This window comes from Artemia sp. Qi Xiang Cuo, chromosome 21 (assembly GCF_049724085.1).
Source record: "Artemia sp. Qi Xiang Cuo chromosome 21, ASM4972408v1, whole genome shotgun sequence".
Taxonomy (NCBI): Eukaryota; Metazoa; Arthropoda; class Branchiopoda; order Anostraca; family Artemiidae; genus Artemia; species Artemia sp. Qi Xiang Cuo.
In genome coordinates this window covers 29,883,745-29,905,692 of record NC_142814.1, presented here as the reverse complement: position 1 = coordinate 29,905,692, position 21,948 = coordinate 29,883,745, and the positions used below count along the sequence as shown (strand labels likewise).

Below are 21,948 nucleotides of genomic sequence, written 5' to 3'. Positions count from 1 at the left end.
TGTAGCATTATCATCTAAATATTCGCGCATGAAACTATCTGCCCACTCTGGGTCCTCAACCATGTCAATATCACAAGTTAAGTCCTCCAGGCTGGCCATTTCCCCAAAAACATCATTAAGGAACCCCTCATTCCACTCTATATTCTCTAGAACCAGTATAGGTTCATCCCTGAACTCTGCTGGTGGTGACAGACGTGGTTCTGTAAATATGCTTGCATCATCATCACTCAATGGTGCCGCTGGGAGTGCTATATTTTTAATCTGTAGAAAAAAAAGTTTTTTATTTTTTATGTAAAATAATCATTATTTTTTTTTTTTTTATAGTTAATAAAATTTTGTCAATTTCTCATAGTCAATGTCCCACCACCTGAACAATTAAAAGAAGAAGAAAAAAAAGTTACATTGCCTTATGTCATTCATAATGTCAACTGAACATGTTAAAAAAAAAATATTTTTTTGTCGGGAAAATGTAGTCTTATTCTTAGAAAGGGTAAGTTAGAACAAGAGAATGATAGAAAAAATTAATTTTTTTATTCCAAATTTTTTTTTTTAAAATAAAAACGCAAAATATGAGTAAAATTAGATTATTTGAGCCTCTTCATTACAACTGTCGATGAAATTGGACCATTGTTCGACTGATGCAGTATGTTGTACGAGCAGTTGCTCCTCGGCTTCAGTTAAAGGAAACGAACTCCATCTGTCGGAGCCCGGTGGTGCCACCTTCTCAATAATCCGTATTTTCCTCTGTCTTTTGCCAACAGATTTTTTCGACCTGGGCTAAATAAATACTGGTAAGAGAGAAGAACTTTTTTCTCCATCCATATCAACAATTAAAATGTTGGATGGCCCCCTTTTTAGAGCCCCCCCCCCAACCCCTCCCAGGGAGAACCCTTGGGAACCGGGGGGCTTCCTTCGAGGTAGGAGGATCGATACCCTTTCCGAGTTGGAGGGGCTATCAGATTTCACAACACTGTTCAAATAGAATAGTCTCAAATTCTTTTCTTGAAAACACCTAAGTGTTTCAATGAAATGGTCAAAAACGCCTTCATCCAAATAATGTTTCTTAACATTACCGCGATGACATATTTGGAAATTGTCAAACAACCTTTTTCCCTGTGTCAATTGCTTATTGAAGATATACATCTTGCTATTTAAAGTCCAATTTGCATGCGACCCTACTTAGAATTCAAATCGGATTAAAAGCAGTGGTAGATCTGAAAAGTATAGCGGATGTATTCAAATGCATTAGGGACAAAAATACCAGTCTAAAAGTGCGCGTTCAAATAGTTATTTTTTTTTGTATAAAAGGAATATTGCATTAGAAAGCATCTTTGTTATAAGTTACGAGGTAAGGTTTTTTTTTTCGTTATAGAAATGCATGATAAGCACTCCTTTATATATATCGCTAATTTGGTTAATGAAAGAAAATTAAATAGCTTAGAAACAAATTTTAAGTTTTTAAAAAGCTATGCGCCTGAGAAAATTTTTTCTTATTTTTTAAAATAGAGATAGAAAAAATTATGTATGTACTTACAAATTCTGATTGGACTTCTATATCTGAACTCCTTTGTAATACTTGGGAGGGGTTTGCCATGGAGCCAACGCGGGAGTCAGAGGGTTCTGTCACTATAAGTTGAGTGTTCGATGGATGGTCCGGATCGCGAGTAATTTTTCCAGCGAATTTGATAACAGACGCTCTTGTGGGCTGTATTAATGAGGGTTCGTCATTTTTTGCATTTTTCTCATAAGTTGGATTATTGCAATTATCTTCTTCCTTAAAAAAAAGAAAAAAAAATTTAGCATGGAGCAAAATTGCATTTTTGGGTTTTTGGAACATAATTTATTTTATGTTATACATCTTTATTTAAAAATATTTGTTTTTTTTTGTGGGATGGAGGACTGGTTCTTCAATGCGCCTCCCTCCCCCACTCTCCCCCCTCCTATGTCCATGCTTCCGTGACTGTATTTTTAAATTAAAACTTAAAAAGCAGTATTTGCGTTACTTATTAAACAATATGGATAAGAATTGCATATTACAGTCAATTAAAACTATCAGATTTCAATCAAATGTAGACATAAATAGAAATTTAAGAAGTGGAAAAGTTAATTAGCATGGCTCAGTCAATCCCTCTTATGAGATAATTAGGTCCGTTAAATAAAAAGGATAGCTAACAATTTTATTTATTAAATAGGGTTATAAGGTAAAAAATTTTATTTTTGATGAAATGGGGGGTGAGGGTTTTGAATGCATTAAATTTCAGGAAGAGATTCTACAATGCAGAATTGTCAGTAAATATTTTAAAAAAAAAAAAATCCCTAAAAAACCACTGATAGTGATAAAAAAAAATCACAATTTAATAAAAAGGAAGCTTTTTTAACAATTAATACATTAAAAGAATCAACATTTTATTATAATCCCAATTTACCGATTGAAAGCTAAGCACTTTTTTTTCAAAAAAATCCTTAAAAAGGGCAATGATATTTATAAAAAATAACACCATAATTGCTGAGGGGACTGTAATTATTTTAAAAAACATCCATAAAAAAAAAACACTGATATTTATAAAAAAAAAAAGCCACTTATATTTATAAAAAATTATTCTTTTGTAACAATTAATACATTAAAAAATCAAAATTTTATTATAATTCCAAAATTACCTATCGAAAAGCTAATCACTTTTTTCAAAAAAACATCAAAAAGAAAAAGTTATAACGATAAAAAAAAAATCACACCTAATATGATTAAGGGCAGTTTATTTTTTTAAAAACAATTAATAGAAAAAAAAAACCACTTAAATTTTTAAAAAAGGAAGCAAATTACAAAATTAATAAAATAAAAAATAACCAATTTATTATAACAAAAAATTAAAAATCGAAAAGATAAGCACTTTTTTTCAAAAAAACATCTAAAAGACCACTGATCATTATAAAAAATCACAATGTAAATTTCAACCTATAAGAGAATTAGAGGTTTTTTCAGCTCCTAAAAACAACAGGCTTCAAAGTGTATAAGTATCCCTTAGTTCTAGTGTAAGTAAAGAATTTCTTCCTTAAATTAATGACAATTTCTTTTTAATAATGCGAATATTTTTTAATCACCATAAAAAGGTTATAATTATCCATTTTTTCTATGTAATTACAAAAAATGCTATCTCGAATATAAACGATTCGAAACTGATGGAGAATCAAATATGGAACCTGATTATATACAAAAAATAATAGGCGAGTAAAAAAAGAAGAGACACCGGTTTTTTGAACTAAAAAAAAGACATTGAACTTTGAAATTGCGTCGTTCCTAGAGTGTAAAGACCTATAGACCTGTTTGGTACGCGAGCATTGTAGAATAACATGGTATTTCCTATATGTCTGCGCAATATGGTAGGTACTACTCTACTGGCATACTCATCTGCAATGCCTCTATACATGGCTGGATTTCTTAACCAATTATGTAGGATGTGTGAGCTATTTGATTCAATTTTTGTAAGATTCTTGTAAAGAGAAAGCTACGTCTCTCCCTATTGTTGTTAATCCACTTTCCATAAGCAGAAACTTGGTGCTTGTGGGTTTCCTAAGACCAAATATCAGACGTATTATATCATTTTGTGTTGTTTCAATTTTCTGCATCTGGGTCTTTGCACATGCACCATAGACGATGAGCCCATAGTCAATATGGGGTCTTATATGTGATTTGTAAAACTGGAGTAAGGTTTTCTCCTTACAGCCCCAGGGTGTGGAAAGAAGTATTTTTAGTATATTTGTTTTTCTATAAAATTTTTTTATTGTGTTTGTGATGTGGAGGTGGAAATTAAGTTTTTGGTCAAGCATGAGACCTAGGTAATTAATATGATTATGTTCTGGAATAGTTGTTCCATTTAGAGTTAGTTTTGCATTAACATGGTTCCACTTTCGGTGAAATTGGATTATTTTTGACTTGTTAGGTGCAATGGGTAAATCTGAATGTTGAGAGAATTTTTCAAATTGGAAAAGTGACTTTTGCAGATTTGACTGTGTTATCTCAAAGGTTTTGCCAGATGACCATAGCACCAGATCTTCAGCATATTGTAGATTCGTGTGGGGGAGGTTCATGTCCCAGAGATATAGGGCAAATAGGAGGCAACTGAGGACTGCTCCCTGAGGTGGGCCTTTGGTTATTGTCTCTTGGGGTGAAGAGGCTGAACCAACACAAACAATGAAACTTCGCACTTCTATGAAAGATTTTATGAAAGATACTAGGTTGGGGGGCAGTCAAAGGTTTGCAAGTTTGTTTCAAAGTGTGTGGTGGTTCACATTGTCATATGCCCCTTCAATATATAGGAAAGCTGCAATTAGGACAATATTTTTTTAGAATGATTCATTTATTGTATTTGTTAGCAAAATGAAAGCATCTGTTGAGGAGTGGTGTTTCCTGAATCCAGTTTGAGTGTGAGGGATCATATTATTTTTTTCAACAAACCAGAGGAGTCTATAATAGATCATTTTCTCTATTATTTTCCCCATCACAGGAGTAATCATTATGGGCCTATAGGATTCAGGGTTATCTTTGGGTTTATTTTTCTTTAGGATTGGTAAGAGGGACGAACATTTCCATATATTGGGGAACATAGAAGATGCCCAAGCGTGATTATAATAGTTGAGGAGTTCTTGTTTGTATGAAGGGGTAAAATTCTTTATCCATGTAGGGTGTATATCGTCATAGCTTCTGCTAGTTTTGGTTTTAATATGTTGTATTGCATTATTCATTTCCCGAACATAATTTGTACTAGTTATATACTCAGATCCTGGGCGTGGTTGGTAATTTGGGCTCATAGGAAGTGGGGATATTTTGCTGCGATTATTTGATGTTAGCTTATTAACAAATAGAGTTGCAAATAGCTCAGCTTTTTCATTATCATTGTCATAATGGGTATTATTATGTATAAGCTCATACAGGAGTGGATTGGGGGAAGTCTTTTTCCCCCAGCTGTGGCTTATGACTTTATGTATAATTGGCTCATGTGTTTCTCTGGAGAGATTATTTGCAAAATTATTCCAGTATTTATATTTAGCATCTATTATAGTCCTTTTTAAATTAGATTCTGCTTGTAATTTTTTTAAATATGTAGTAGGTGTTGTTTTTTTTATGAATGTTCTCCTAGCTTCCTTTTTTATTCTCCATTTTTTTGGCACTCACTTATCCACCATGCTTCGGGAATGTGTCTAGGGAAGGTTGTTTTGGGTGTTGTCCTGGGGATAGCATGATTAGCTATATTTATTAGTAAGGATGCCAAAACATCCACAAGTGTGCCAACTTCTGAGTTTGAAAGGAAGTAATTTGGGTTGAAACTTGTAGTATCGTCATTTAATTTATTTTGGGACATAACCAATTTGTTTTAGTATTGATATATTTTTAGGTATGTGATTGGGTTTTAGCAGGTTCATTCAGGGAGCAAACTATAGCAAAGTGTTCAGTACATAGACTCTTAATTTCATTTATACAAATCTGATTCAAAATATTTAAAGACACACTTTGTAGGTCAATTATAGAAAATCTATCATTTTTGGGGTTGAAATATACATTCAGGTTTGGAGGGGTAGCAACAGCTAATTCAATATTATTTGAAGTCATATTCTCAATCAATTTACCAGCTTTATTTGCTGGTTTATGGAGCATAAAGTATCTAAAAGTGTTCTTTCTTCTTGTTTCTGCTTTCACAGTTTTCACTAAAACAGGTTCACAATGAGAGTGGTCACACAAAAATTTATTCTATCGGAATGTATTGCCAATAGTACATAAAGGTCCCAATAAGTACATAATGATCTTTTACCTTGGTTCATTTAAAAAGGTTTTGCAAAACTTAAGCCTTTATTTGTTTGAAAGACAAGGGTTTAACATGATTTCTCTTGCCTTAGTTTTACCTCCACTAATCCTCAGTTCTCTTGCATACTCTTTTCCTAAGGCTCTCAAGATCTTTCTTTCTTTGCTTTTATTTACCCTTTTTTAAGTTGAAGACCTCCATCACACTCTGAAGCCGATTCAGAAATATATTGTGTAACAGGAGCTTCCTCCTCGTCTGAGGTTGCCACTCTGGATTCTTGTGGACTGACTGTGTCTGATTCCTTACTCTCGGAGTCAAAGGATTAATTGTTGGTACTTTTGAAGCTCAAAGGACCAGCTTCTAGTAAGTATAAAACTGGTTACTGAGGTGAGTCGTTCATAACAGTCTGAATAGCCTTGGGTTTTGGTTCAGAGCTCTTTTGCTCCAGCAAAGGCGACTCAGCCTTGTCGTCTCTACTGGGAAATGGTCAGATCTTGATTAATTGTAGATCCGATACTCAAAGCTGCTGTCAGGCTTCACCAGTCCTCAGCTCCGTCTCGGTTTAACAGGGCTTTTAGAATGCAACCAGGAATGAAGCCTGTTGGGCTTCGCTTCCAAGTTAGTTGGTTTCTAATTATCGCAAGCGAGCATAACCTTTCTTGTCTCAGGGCTGTAGGGAGGGGGGGGGGTAATGGAAACTTCCAGGAAAATCTTTCTCCTTTTTTCGGGGGGGGCTTCAGATTTTGAGAAAGAGGGACAATATTTTTACGCCTTCGCGCAGTAGAATATCTCAGAGCCTAAAACTGGGTAAATTATTAGTTGCGCAAAATTCAATGTCATTTTTCGAAGTCTAGCGTTAGGTCTATCAGTACAGGGTCCTCAAGACTGGACAGTTTTAGTGAATTTGAAAATTGTGACTTAAACAATACCTTAACTCTTGTTAATGATTAACATTGGTTTTTAAATTGAAATGTTTCGGTGTATCATATGCCAAATAACAATGTCCAAATCATTCACAGCTCTCTTTTTTGTCTCATCTTAAGAGTCTTTCAGATTAACTTTCGCCAGTCTAGGTTGTCAGAAATTCAGTACCGGGCTTATTATAGAATGTGAGTAGTGGAAGAATGGATTGACTAGGAAAAAGCTTTTAGCGGTATCTTCCAGGAGCAGGAACATGAGCGGATATAAAAATTGATCCTTTCAAAATCAAAATTACAGTATGTTATTCAGTGCAGCAGTAGTTTCAACTTAATTATTATCCCCTAAAAGATCGATATTTTAAAAAATAGATACAATCCGTTAAAAATGATGGGGCCGAAAAAGAATAAGGAACTATTTAGAAAGCAGAAAAAAAGGCTATTCTCGATATTTTCCTATTATTTATTATGCCATATGTCTGATTATTATTACTGTAATATGTAATTTAATATAATAACATATACTAGCTGTACCTGCCCGGCCTTGCTCGGGAATCTTTCTGATTGAAAATTATATACTTTTTTCTTATAATATTTCAATAAAAAAAAAACAATTTTGACAGATTCACATTTTTCTCATAAGGGAATCGCATCGTCCCCCCCTGGATATCATAGGCAGCGCAATAGCGCTGCCTAAGTAAAGAACAATGTTGGCACAATGTATTTTTGGCTTTTCGTAGGAGTTGTCGTAGAAACTTTGAAAAGGGCTCATTCGATTGGAAATTCGAAGGGCTTGTGCCCTTTTTAATAGTCGAAATTAATTTGAATGCAACTAACACCCCTTCCCCGCCCACAATTTTACCCAACACATCCAATCAAAATTTCTAGATACCCCTTTTGCTCAAAGTAGTTGAAAGATCTGGAAATTATGTCTTTGAGGAGGATACTCCAACCAGAGCCCTCAGGACAACGGATGTTAGTTATACCATGGGGGCATACAAGGTCTTCATTCAATACTTTGTCATAAAAACTTGAAAAAGGGCTCATTCGATTGGTAATTCAAAGGGCTAGTGCCCTTTTTAATAGTCAAAAGTAATTGAAGGGCAACTAATCCCCCCCCTTACGCTTACCTTTTCCCCAAACAAATTAAATCAAAATTTTGAGATAGCCATTATGTTCAACGTAGTTGACAGTTCTGGAAATTAGGTCTTTGAGGATGACAGCCCCGCCCCCACAGCCATCAGGGCAAGGTTTGTAATTTATGCCCTGGGGGCATATAACGTTTTTTATAGAAAGCGTTGTCGTAGAAACTTCGGAAAGGGCTAATTCGATTGGAAATTGAAATGGCTAGTACCCTTCTTAATAGTCGAAAGTGATTGGAAGGCAACTAAAACCCCTTCCACGCCCACCACTTCCCCAAAAAAATCCAATCAAAACCTTTAGATCGACATTTTGTTCAACGCAACTTAAAGTTCTGGAAATTATGTCTTTGAGCAGGGGCGAATCTCCAGCATTTTTATTGGGTGGGGGGGGGAGCAAGAGGGGTCCATATCTGGATAGTCAACGGGCATGGGATGTATAATATTTTTTTCTCCACATTATTGGGGGGGCAACTGCCCCCCCCTTGCCACCCCCAAGCGACGCCCCTGTCTTCGAGCAGGACACTCCTCCCACAGTCTTCAGGGCAAGGGTTATAAGTAATGCCCTTTGGGCATATAAGGTTTTTACTGAATGCTTTGTCGTAAAAACTTGAAAAAGGGCTCATTTGATTGGAAATTCAAAGGGCTAGTGCCCTTTTTAATAGTCGAAAGTGATTGGAGGGTAACTAACCCCCTCTGACGCTCATCTATCCCCCAAACACATCCAATCAAAATTTTTAGATAGCCGTTTTGGTCACCGTAGCTGATAATTTTGAAAATTAGGTGTTTAAGGATGACAACCCCCCACAGTCTTAAGAGAAAGGTTTGTAACTTATGCCCTGGGGATATGAAAAGTTGTCACAAAGAGTGTTGTCGTATAAGTTTCAGAAAAGGCTCATTCAATTGGAAATTGAAATGGTGAGTGCCCTTTTTAATAGTTGGAATTGATTGGAGGGCAACTAAACCCCTCTCACGCCCACTATTTCCCCTAACACATCCAATCAAAATTTTGAGATTGCCATTTTGTTCAACGTAGTTTTATGTTCTGGGAATTAGGTCTTACAGGGTGACAACCCCTCCCCCCCCCCCCCCCACCACAGCCCTTGAGGCAAGGATTGTAAGTTATGCTCTGGGGGCAAATAAGGTTTTAATAGAAAGCTTTGTCGTAGAAACTTCATAAAGGGCTCATTCGATTGGAAATTGAAATGGCTAGTGCTGTTTTTAATAGTTGCAAGTTTTTGGAGGGCAACTAACCCCCTCTCACGTCCACCATTTCCCCAAACGCATCCAATCAAAATTTTGAGATAGCCATTGTGTTCAACGTAGTAGAATGTTTTGGAAATTAGGTCTTTGAGGATGATAACCCCCTCAAAGCCTCAAGGGTTGTAAGTTAAGCCCTGGGAGTATATAGGTTGTTTTAGAAAGCGTTGTCGTAGAAACTTCAAAAGGGGCTATTTTGATTGGAAATTGAAAGGGCTAGTGCCCTTTTTAATAGTCGAAAGTGATTGGCGGGCAACTCACCCCCCTCTCACGCCCACTGTTTCCCCAAAAACATCCATATAACCCCTGACCCCCCCCCCACTACCAGAAAAAAATCCCCCCGAAAACGTCTGTATACTCCCCAATAACCAATACTGTATGTAAACATTGGGCAAAGCTCATAACTTGCAGTCCTTCCCCCGGGGACTGTGGGGGATTAATCATCCTCAAGACATAGTTATTATATTTTTTGTCCATGTTGAACAAAATGGCTATCTCAGAATTTTGATCGGGTGACTTTGGGAAAAAATGAGCGTGGGAGGGGGTCTATTTTCCCTAAATTTTTCTGTCACTTAAAAAGAGCACTAGAACTTTTAATTTCCGATCGAATGAGCCCTCCTGCGATATTCTAGGGCCACTGGGTTGATACGATCACCCCTGGGAAAAAAAACAAAAAAAACAAATAAACACGCATCCATGATCTTTCTCCTGGCAAAAAAATACAAAATTCACAATTTTTGCAGATAGGAGCTTGAAACCTCTACTGTATGGTTCTCTGATACGCTGAATCTGATAATGCAATTTTCATTAAGGTTTTATGACTTTTAGGGGATGTTTCCCCCTTTGTTTTGAAAATAAGGCAAATTTTCTCAGGCGCTTAACTTTTGATGGGTAATACTAAACTTGATGAAAATCATATATTTGAAATCATATATTTATAAATCTGATTCTTTTGGTGTATCTATTGGTATCAAAATTCCGTTTTTTAGAGTTTCGGTTACTATTGAGCCGGGTCGCTCCTTACTTACAGTTTGTTACCACGAACTGTTTGATGGTCCTATCGTTTCCTCCGTTGTCGCCTAATAAGACCCTAGAAGCAATTTACGATGTTGGTCCTTTGCCCTTTCGGTTGAAGCAACCAGAGTTCTAGTGTAGCGACAGGGAATCAATTCCTTGGCTATGCTTGATTATACACCACCCCCTGTAGCCCAAAGCATGGCAGCATACGATTATTCTGGAGGATCCTAAAATTGATATCTGGGTCAACAGCTGGTACGAGCACTGGTTAACTAATCCTTGTTCAAGTCACAATCGCTATTGTGATTAAAAAAAAACACAAGTTTTTTAACTGAAAGTAAGGAGCAACATTAAAACTTAAAACGAAAAAAAATTATTCCGTATATGAGGGGCTGCCCCTTCATCAACCCTTGCTATTTACGCTAAAGTCTTAAAGCTCTTAAAAGCAATTTTCATTAGCATGTCCTGTCTTTTTGAGAATGTTCCCCCCTTTTTGAAAATCAGTCAAATTCTCTCAGGTTCTTAGCTTTTGATGGGTAACATTAAGCTTAATGAATTCATGTATCTTGGATCAACATAAAAAGACAATGCTTTTGATGTATCATTTGTTATCATAAAAAAAAGATCCTCCAGAGCCATTGCTGGTGCATAGGGCATCAATTTGAACGTTTCTGTTGCTGGGTCTTTTTTACAGGGACAAGAAGCAAGCTTGTCATTCAGCCTTGCTGTGGAGGGGATCGAACCCTGGGCCCCGTATTGCCAAACAGCATCAATCCACTGTGCTACAGACTGTGCTACAACTGTTTGACTCACAAGTCTTGAGTGCGCAAATATTAGGGCCAGAGGCCAGTCGAGGAACTTCACGCAGAAGAAAAGCATAAAGTGGAGTTGACCTATCTGAAAAGTACACAAGACTGATTTTCTTGTCTGAACAGATCTTGTACAAAAATTCAACTGACATTGAATTCTTTTACGTCCCTATTGACCAGTGTCTACGTGAATATCGTAACCTTAACTAACATTTAAATTGCTTGGAATTACAGCCCCTTTTACTATGACTTGAAGGTTAACTTTCCAAGTCCGAAATATGGTTCCTTTGATTGAACTTAGCGTTTCAAAAATCTTTTTCCAGTCAAGGACCTGGCGGCCAAAATTCACCGTGTGTTGCAATCGCAAGCAGGAAAATTTTAGGATAAGCATACACGGCTGCTTTTTCTTGCATTGCACAGCCCACACCTGCGTGATAAGCTAGGTTCCATGGGGAGAACCTGAAATAAGGGCCTGTACGCGCCCCTTTTTAAAACTTATTAAAATAAGGCCACTGAACTCACTGATATTATAATGTCTTTGAATTCAGATATATTGGCCATCTTCAAAGACAAATGGCCACACTTCCCAAAAGCCAAAAATGGATGAGACAGTATAGTCAAAGTGGCGCACTCAGAAAACAATTATGGGGGGAGACTGACCGGGGATTCCTAGGCCAACCAACGGAAAACTTAAAATTCCTTAGAAAAACCGATATTTTAAGGAAAAATTTTAAGCTTTTCATCTGATTTTCTGAAGATCTGAATTTTCAGGGTGGGGAAGGGCAAATTTTGGATAGTACATAAAAAAGGCTAGTTATATTGATAATTGATGGGAAAATTGTAATCATCTCGGGGTTTCAGACGAGTAGAAGAGAATGGCACAGTATTGATCCCGTGCCTGATTATACCTATTGTAGTTCATTTCTTTTTATGTTTGCCCTCGAGGAAAGTTATTATACTCCTTTAAAAAAAGTCCATAAATGTGAGAGAACATAACGTATATTCATAAGAAGTTTCAGCATAACCCATATAGATATATTTGGGCTCAAGGGAGCCCCTCCTCCTAAGGGCGCCACTCCCCAAAAATTACCGTTTATAATTGTAATTTTTGAAGTTCTTTATCAATTATAAGGTGGTCTTTAGGCCAAACCTTTTTTTTCAAATTGTTGCCTTCCACAACACGTCTGCAGCTCTGTCCCCCCAAAACTCTATAACTGTGTTTATAGCTGGTCCTTGGCCTTCAACTATGGATGGTAAGAAACTTGATTGAGCCTAATTTTGTTTAAGCTACAAGTTCAAATTTCATGAAGTAAATAATTTTGAAGGCTACACTGACTAGGTATGAGAGACAAAAAACAGAAAGACGCGAGAATAAAAGGTAAGTTTAAATGAACGAAAATTTCACAAGACAGAAAATTTTTCTAACGATTTCCCATTTTCCCGCCTAATTTCATGAAGATTGTCTCCTCTGGAAAACCGCTTTCCTCACTTCTTAAGATTAGCTCTGTAGGGAGCTAACCTTTAAAAAGGTCTAAAACGAAACAAAATAATACATTCGAAAAATTAATTCAAATCATGACTGAGGTAACAACATTCTTTTGGGAACTCGTACAACAAAACCATCCCTAATCTTCTCGATAGGATAATATTCTTGACAATAAAATTTGAAATGTTTTCTCAGCATGCCACCACAAATTGACTTGCTTTCGTTACAAAAGACACCAAATTTCGGCACATCAGCACCTGCAACCAACGGCCCTAATTCGATTCGCTTATAAATCACCCTTTCCCTTTTAAAAATTGTTTTATAAAGACACATACCTTGTCTATAGATGCCTAGTGATCTACACGTCAGCTTGGTATGCACACACGCATGCCGACATGTCAAAAGTTTTGACAGGATATCAGGAAGATGGCAGCCCTGCATAATGGCTTTGGATTATGATGACTTGGCGTAGAGAACGAATGGCTCTCTTTAGAGACGAATAATTAGCTGATTGTCAAAAGGCGTTTGTGGTGGTCTCCCGCCAACGTTTAAGCAGGATTATACGCAAAAATCGGGGGAAAATATTACCAAGCAGACAACATAGTCGAGGGGATGCCTACTTTCCGCAACCTGATCTGAATCTTGGAGCACTACGTGTGGTACACTTCTGCCACGCAAGGTGTAGTCCTGAAACGTATGAAACACTCCGTCATACATAACAGAGTTTCGCCATACTTAGTACAGTTCCGCCACGCGTTGCACACTTCTATCATGCGGGGGACAATTCCTCCACACCGTTTTCACGATCATTTTCTCCGTTATGTTGTGCTGACTTTCAGCAGGATGGGGCTAATTCGGAAAATTGTATATCCTTATTCAGGTAATTTTTACTACTGGGGCTAAATTTGACTAGCTGAATTTAAATTCGGTTGTTATTTTAAGCAGAGGCAATGCTTAAGGGTTGCCTTAGCATTGAGCCAGCTGCCTTCAAAATAAAAAATATATTATTTTTCCCGCGCCTATTTTGTATGGAAGGGGGGGGGACTCGTAAAAACTTTTAAGGAAACTTTTTGGATACGCCCTATTGACAACCTGCGTCTACATAATGTGTTTTGATTTAGTTCAATATTTCCTTAATATTCTCTTAGATTTTCACTTTTACACCATTAGGAGTCGGTTATAAGTTAAGCCCGACTCCAACTCCAACTCCCGACTAGCATTAGTAGCACTAGTAGTATAGTAGTAGTAGTGATATTAGTAGGAGTAGTAGTACTAGCAGTGTTGCATTAGTAGTGGTCGTAATAGAAGTAGCAGTAGCAGTATGCACATATTGCCTTTTGATTAATTGAACACCCCCCTCATGATGTACTGGAAGTTTCAGCTTGATACAGAAAGTCGTTCCTGAAATATTGCTGACACATCCTTTTGAAAATCTGTATGCACATAGTGCGTCTTGATTTAGTACAACTTTCCCCTCAACAATTCCTCAAATTTTCACTTCAACATCCTCAGAATTAGTAGTAGTCACTACAGAAGCAGTAGTTGTAGTAGCAGTAATAGTGGCGGTAGTGGTTATAGTATTAGCATTAGTAGTAGTAGTACCGTCCAAATATTTCCTGTCTTGTCAATTGATCATTCCCCTCATCATTCCCTAAAAGTTCCAACTTAATATCCTTAGTCATTCCTGAGTTACGCCTTTTTGACAGCCCCTGTGCAGAAAACGTGCTTTGATTTACTTCAACAGTCTCCACAACATTCTCTGAAGGCTTCATCTGAATGCCCCTGTTTTTCTCTTTACAAACAAAGGTCAAATAATAAATACTAGATAAATATCAAATAATAAATACTAGATGTGAACAATTGGCGAATTGTATAACTTACAGCCCTTGCCCCACAAAATTCAGAGGCTTGACATCCCCAGAGACATAGTTACTGGACCTTTCAACTATATTGAACAAAATGGTGATATCAAAATTTGGATTGGATCTGTTTGGAGAACAAAGGGGCGTTAGAGGGATGGTTGCCCTCGAATCACTTTTGATTCTTAAAAATGGCACTAGAACTTTCAATTTCCAATTGAATGAGTTCCTCCCAAGGTTTCTACGACAACTCTTCCTATACGAAGTGTCTTAGTGAAAAAAAATGATAATAAATAAATAATAGATTGTGCCCACTTTGCTCTTTACTTTGGTTACCTTTTGATTAGTTCAAAATCCTCCATAACAAGCACACAAGTTTCAACTTCATACTTCAAGCTGTTCCTAAAATATTGCTGATACGCCCTTTTGACAACCTGCATGCACACAGCGTGTTTTAATTCTTTTCAACCTCCCCCTCAATATTACCTGAAATTCTCCATACCTTTAGTAGTAGTCACAGTAGTAGCAGTAGGTATACTAGTAGCAGTAGTAGGATTAGTAGTAGTACTAGTGGTAGTAGCAGTAGTAGTATGCACATAATGTCTTTTGGCCAATTGAAAATCCCCTTCACCAAGTCCTGGAAGTTTCAACTTATTACAATAAGCCGTTGCTATTATGTTGCCGATATGCCCGTTTGACAATCTACATACCGATAGTTTTAAGTTAGTTCAACTCCTCCCTTGAAATTTAGTTCAAATTTTGCCCTTAATACTCTTAGCCAGTGTTAGTTGTAATAGAAGCAGTGGTTGGAGTATTAGTAGTACCAGCAGTATCAGTATTGATATTCCCCCTAGGCAATGCCTGATAGTTCCAACTCGATACCTTAAGCCATTCCTGATATGGGCCCATTTGACAACCTGCATGCACATAGTCTATTTAGTTCAACTTTTCCCTCAACATTTCCTCAAATTTTCACCTGAATATCCTGAGCCTTAGTAGTAGTCACTACAAAAGCAGTAGTTGTAGTAGCATCAATAGTAGCGGTAGTAGTAGTAGCATAGTAACAGAGACATAGTAACTGGACCTTTTAACTATGTTGAACAAAATTCCTATCTCAAATTTTTGATTGGATGTATCCATGGAATTAATGGACGCCAGAGGAGTGTCCACATCGCTCTTTACTTAGGCAGCGCTATTGCGCTGTCTATGCTAGGAAGTCTTAAAAATTGAGAACTTTGTCCAAATAATTACAAGTGAAGTTAACTTTATCTAATCTTCAGATTACTAGTTTTTCGTATGATGAATCTCCTTGTAGAATTTCTGTTTAATGTGGATTCTTTCATAAGAAACAAACTTTATTCAAGTGTCTAAAGTAAAAGAGAAATTACACACACTTACCTTTATAAGCACACTCTAGAGCAGCAGAAATCAGCTTGGCGTCACACTCTATATGCTTCGACCAAGTTTCAACGTCCCCTAACTCCTTTAGCGATGAATTTAGTCCTTCAATGAGTTTGAGGAAATCTTTAGCGTTTTTCGAAAAGACAGAGGCTTGTTGTTGCAACTTTCTCGCTTCAATGTCTATTTTCCTCTCATTCAAATATGCTTGAGCCACCCTAAAACAAATCAGATACATTAGCTTGTATCAGCATATTCATAAACCAAAACCGGATGAGGTGAGGTTATTTGATGTTAAGGGAAACAGGTTTATACCCAAATACCAATGTATATGCCCACCAAAATGTGATCTATGATCAACAAGAAAAAAATAAATAATATATTTAAATAGCTGAGAAAATTCGGGTAATATCAGCCAATGGAGAGAAAAGAAGCGAAAAGGACAAAAGCAAATATTTCGGCAAGAGACAACTCATGTACTGTATTGCCACTCTTCATATGCTCATTAATGATTAAAGGAAAAAGTCTCCTAGTACCAGTAAATTCATACAGACCAGAGCTGTTTGCTAGTTGGATTGACTAGGCAGTTCCATCCCGGAAAACCCCCCTGCTATATTCCACGACCCTGAAATTAGAGTTCAAAATAGGGATAAAGTTCTGTTTAATAGACAGTGTATAGAAATTCGCAAAAGTTCAGATATTTCGGTCACCTGTTCAGTGATCGTCATCAGTAGCAATACTATAGCAATTGCTCATTGTAAAACAAAAGCTCATAAGACTTCAAATAAAGCCATATATTGTTTAATTTCTAGTTCTTTCCACAGCAAAGGTGGAAGCTAGCCTCATTGACCTTCTTGGATTAGGTCATTGCGTTCAGCAGTATAACATTTGGAGAGGGCTCATCTGCATCGGCAAATTAAACGTTACTAGTGCTCAGATTTTAATAGAGTAATTATAAATACGAGTTCAACACGAATCCCGATTCGAAGCGATATTCTTGAAAAAGATTTTCTCTATTCCAAGAGTTTCATGAAAATTTTGCTTTAGACCCCGATCCCTAGAACTCAAAGAGAAATTATCGAAAAAAATAAAATGGTCTGGAAAATTGAAAATATGTTTTGAAAGGGCTGAAGTAAAATCTTCAGATTAAGAATCTTGCTTTAAAGCCGAACGAAATAGAATCTTACTGTTGTAATAATCTCATTTCAAAACTCTGGTTAGTAGGCCCCACATATAAGCTTCCGCAAGTAAATGGGATAGGAAAAACTCCACTTTGTTTTCTTCATAACATTAGATCTTTCTTAAAATTTAGAAAAATGGCCACAGCATTATTGCTCTTGAAATCTACCCTTGAAGTATAATTCTATGAATTACTTTAAGTTTTTCACTCAGCCCGGGTGCACATGGTAAGGAACAAAAAACATCCTCTCCCGAGTTGTCTCCAAGACTTCCTTAGAAATCTCTAGGAACCTTTTTCTTCTTTTTGAAAAAGTCTGGTTAATTAGCCACTCTGGATACATGTTGCTTATTAGTATTTTCTTAGAAAAGACAACTCCTCCTCAAAATATTTTTGGAGAGCAAATGCTACAGATCCAACCAGTTAAAGAAATAATCAAACAGATCTTTACTTGGTGAGCGATACTGGAACTATAAGACAAAAATCTATTGTTATTTGTCGGTTTTCTGTAAATTTTTAAATCCAGACTATTTTCATTTTTCAAAAGAAGAATATCAAGAAAAGAAAAGTTCCTTGTGCCCTAAATTATATGGACTTCCCAAAATTCATAAGCCTAACCTACCATTACGACCAATTGTGTCAAGTACAAGGTCACCAACAAGTGTCTTGAGCAAGTGGCTAGTGTCAATCTGTAAACCACTTTGTCTACACAAATTTCGTACATTAAGAATTCTTTGAATTTGGTTGAAAAACTGAAAAAAGTAGAAATTTCTTCAAGTTCTTTACTTTCAAGCTTCGACATTATATCAATGTACACATATATTGATGTAGAAGCAGCCGAAACTCTTCTAGAAAGAAAGCTGTTGAGAAATTTGGATTTTATTAGTGACAAAACCGATTTGGATGTTTCTGTAATTTTGTATTTAGTATGTCTGTGCAATAAGTTCTCTTATTTTTTTTCAATTCAGAGGGGAGTATTTCGAACAAATAAATGGTTTACCTTTGGGGGCCTCTTTATCCCCTTTATTAGCTAATATTTTTGCGTAGAATATTGAAACAATTGCGTTGGATTCATATTTTTTAAACATGACATAATTTCAGTATGGGATTATGGGGAGGAGGAATTAAAAGGATTTTTTGAACATCTTAATTGTTTGGGGGGGGATTTAAAGTTTACTGTTGAATTAGAAGAGAATGGGAAACTTCCTTTTCTTGATGTTCTTCTTTTGAAAAATGAAAATAGTCTGGATTTTAAAATTTACAGAAAACAAACAAATAACAATAGATTTTTGTCTTATAGTTCCGGTCACGCTCGCCAAGTAAAAATTGGTTTGATCAATTAAATTAAATTAATTTTATTATAATAAAAAAATAAAAAAAAAATTAATAAAAATAAATATAATATAATTTAAATTTTTAATTAAAAAGAGAAATAAAAAATAACGTACACCCTAAATAGAGAAAAAAAAAAATAGAAGAATAAAACATGGCTAATTATATCAAAATTTTTAAAAATGTAAATATTAATTTATACAATAAATTTTCTTTAAATTTTTATAAAAATTTCAGAAAATTGTGGCTAGTTCAACACTGGAGGGAATTTTGTTCCATTGAATAATAGATTTGTAAATGGGAGATTGCTGGGCAGCACTAGAAACGCATCATTCTTTAACTGACCGGATATTTAGTATTTGCTCTCCAAAATTTTTTGAGGAGGAGTTGTCTTTTCTAAGGAAAATACTAATAGGCAACATGTATCCAGAGTGGCTAATTAACCAGACTTTTTCAAAAAGAAGAAAAAGGTTTCTAGAGATTTCTAAGGAAGTCTTGGAGACAACTCGGGAGAAGGATGTTTTTTGTTCCTTACCATATGTACCCGGGCTAAGTGAAAAACTTAAAAGAATTTTATAGAGTAATGGTCTAAGGGTAGCTTTAAAGAGTAATAATACTTTGGGTATTTTTCTAAATCCTGGGAAGGATCTAACTTAATTGGGGCAACAAAAAGGGGTTTGTCAGATCCCATGTACTTGCGGAACCTCATATGTGGGAGGTACTAACCAGAGTTTGGAAATGAGATTATTACAACATAAAGTTTCTATTTCTTCGGCTTTAAAGCAAAATTCTTAGTCTGAAGATTTTACTTCAGCCCTTTCTGAACATTTTTTCAATTTTCCAGACTATTTTATTTTTTTCGAGAATTCTCTTTGATTTCTAGCGATCGGGGTTTAAAGCAAAATTTTCATGAAATTCTTGAAACGAAGAAAAACCTTTTTTAGGAGTAATGCTTTGAATTAGAACACAAGCGTCGTGGGGCTGTACTCTATCTATTATAATCGGTCAAGATATTACAGAATACACTTCAGATCCCATAATGTAGTTTGCCTTTTTCAAAATGTCGTACCATTGAACGCTAGCGAGCCGAATCCAGAAAGGTCAAAGAGGCTAGCTTCCATCTTTGCTTTGAAAAGAATTAGAGAATTAAACAATATGTAGTTTTATTTTATTTCGTGTATAAACTTTTGTTTTAAATTGTTTTTCCTTAGTTTTGCTACTGATGACGGTCACTGTATATGTGACCGAAATATCTGGCATTTTTGTGAATTTCTATACTCTGTCTATTAAAAAGGATTTCATCCTTATTTTGAAGTTTTATTTTATCGTCTTGGATTGACACATCCACCTTCCGAAAAGACAACATTGGGATATGTAAGCCTTTAATGATGAAGATGAATGATACTTTAAAAACCAAAGTAGCTTTCCAAAATCGCTAGTAGAGACACACCACAGATTCAGCAAGTGTTACAAAAGTAGAACAAAATAATTGTTAATCCTATTTTAAATGCACAAACATTGTTTTAGGTTAGTTAATTTACGTTTCCCTGAAGAAAACTTTATGGTGGAGGACTTCCATACAGTTTTCCCATGACAGAAACTTCAAGGCATACTTTGTCAACACAAAACAGACTAAGAAATCTGCAAAACTTAACAATCTGGTGAGAAAGCTAGATAATACAATGGCCCTTTTATACCATTCAGTAGGCCCTTACCAGGGGCGTCGTTTGGGAGGGGCAAGGGGGGGGGCAGTTGCCCTTCCAATAATGTGGAGAAAAGTTATTATATAGCCCATGCTCCTTGTACATCCGGATATGGACCCCTCTTGCCCCCTCAATGAAAATACTATAGATTCGCCCCTGGCCCTTACTGAGGTCTTTAAAACAGATTTATGATTAGTATTAATTGTTTTATTTTGATTTCTTGTAAATTGGAAGACTATCTATGTATGAATTTCTTGATCATAACTGCAGGAGCTTTGATTGAGATAATTTTCTTGGAAGCCTTTTTAAAAAAAGAGCTCGTTAATTTGTATTATATGCAAGTCAAAATATTACTGTTTGGTTATACTTAGCCTGATTGAACAAAACCCGCAATTTGGAACCTGATTATTAAGTCAATGCTACTAACAATATTGATTTAGGGGTATACAAATCTGACCATTAGTGGGTAGAATCAAACAATATTTCAGGTGGGAGGATTGAAAATACAGAAAATATACACTTTCACCAGCATTTTCAGGAGAAATTTATTAGCCAGACACCCCCATCCCTATCCCTTCCCATGTGCAGGTATGATATAAATAGTGTTTAGTACCATATTTTCTCTCTACTATAGTTATTTAGTAAAATTGAAACATTCAAAATCCAACAAGAATGCTTAAATTGATCTAATTTACCTGTCAAGGAAGCTTTTTAGAAAGGCACATTTCAATAAAAAAAAGCTTCCTTTGTCACTTTAAACACGACAGTGTCAAATGACAATAAACTACTATTTGGCTTACCCAACGTTTAGATGATCAACCAATGTTTCAGTTAATTGAGCCGATGCTTGGATTGCTTCTTGCTTCTTTTTCTCTAAAAAAAACAAACAAACAATATTACAATGAAAGTGATCTCATCTAGGGAGGTTACTGCTGTATGTATTATATAAGGCACATTTAATCCTCTGGGAGAAACCGAATTTTCAGTACTGGTTTTTTATTCCCAAAGTTTCGAGTTTTTCAACATTCCTCATTTCCGCATCAACTTTCTTTTTCTACATTAAAGTTTCATCAAAGTATCAAAACATCAAAGTGTTGTTTTTCCAACATTAAAAGTTTCAAAGTTCAACAACCCCTCAAAATTCCCTGAAAGTAGTTACAAATAGATATGGTAGCAGTTGCAAGTTGCCACAGTTGCAGTCACAACCAGTCTCATTTGCAGCCACAATAGTAGCAGTAGTTTCAAGTTAGTTTCAAGCCCTGAAAGTTGCATCCTAAGATGATGCAGATAGGCCTTTTTGTTAACCTAGATACATATAGTTTCTTTGGTTTAGCTTGACACACACCTGAACATTGTCCAAAATTTACCTCAATACCCTTAACCTTTTTGGACACATCCAGGATCAAATATTCCCCCATTTCCTAATGATAAATACTGAATCTGAACAAATGGACAAATTGCATAATCTACATTCCTTGTCCCAGGGACTACGGGGGCATGACATTCCCAGAGGCTTAGCTATTAGACTTTGTGACCTGACTATTTTGAATAAAATAGGATTTTAAAATCTCTATCAGTGTTAAGGAGAGAATCAAAAGGGCAAGAGCGGAGAGTGGCAACTGCCCATTGTTCCTTTTTCAACATGCCTTTAAAGTTTCAACTTAACACCACTAGCTGTTCCTTAAATATTGCTGGTGTGTCCTTTTGAAAACCCTCCTGCATATAGTGTGCTTTGATTTTGTTTGACATCCCCTTGACATTTTCCGAAAGTTTTACGTTAAAATACGTAGCCTTTTTGGAGACTCAGGATCAAACATGCCACCTTTCCCCAATAGTCAACCTAGTATAGGCCTATACACAATGGACAACTTATATAACTTACAACACTTGCCCCATGGACTGTGGGGGTTGTGTCATCCCCAGAGGTATAGTTATTTGACTTTATCAACTAGCTTATTTTGAACAAGATGGCTATCCCAAAATTTTGATCAGATATCTTTGGAGGGAGGGCAATTAAAAAGGGAATGGGAGGGGGACTTGGTGCCCTTTGACCACT

General features: G+C 36.1%; 1 protein-coding gene across 1 annotated transcript in view; it reads right to left on the bottom strand.

The window, feature by feature from the left end:
* Positions 1-21,948, bottom strand: part of Blos1 (biogenesis of lysosome-related organelles complex 1 subunit 1) — a 76,480-nt gene that overhangs the window by 43,243 nt on the left and 11,289 nt on the right. The window contains exons 2-3 of the mRNA XM_089106600.1: positions 20,693-20,765; positions 15,681-15,898 (exon numbers count right to left, since the gene is read on the bottom strand). Of these exons, the coding sequence (XP_088962726.1) occupies positions 15,681-15,898; positions 20,693-20,765 (291 nt within the window). The remainder of the gene's footprint in view (positions 1-15,680; positions 15,899-20,692; positions 20,766-21,948) is intronic.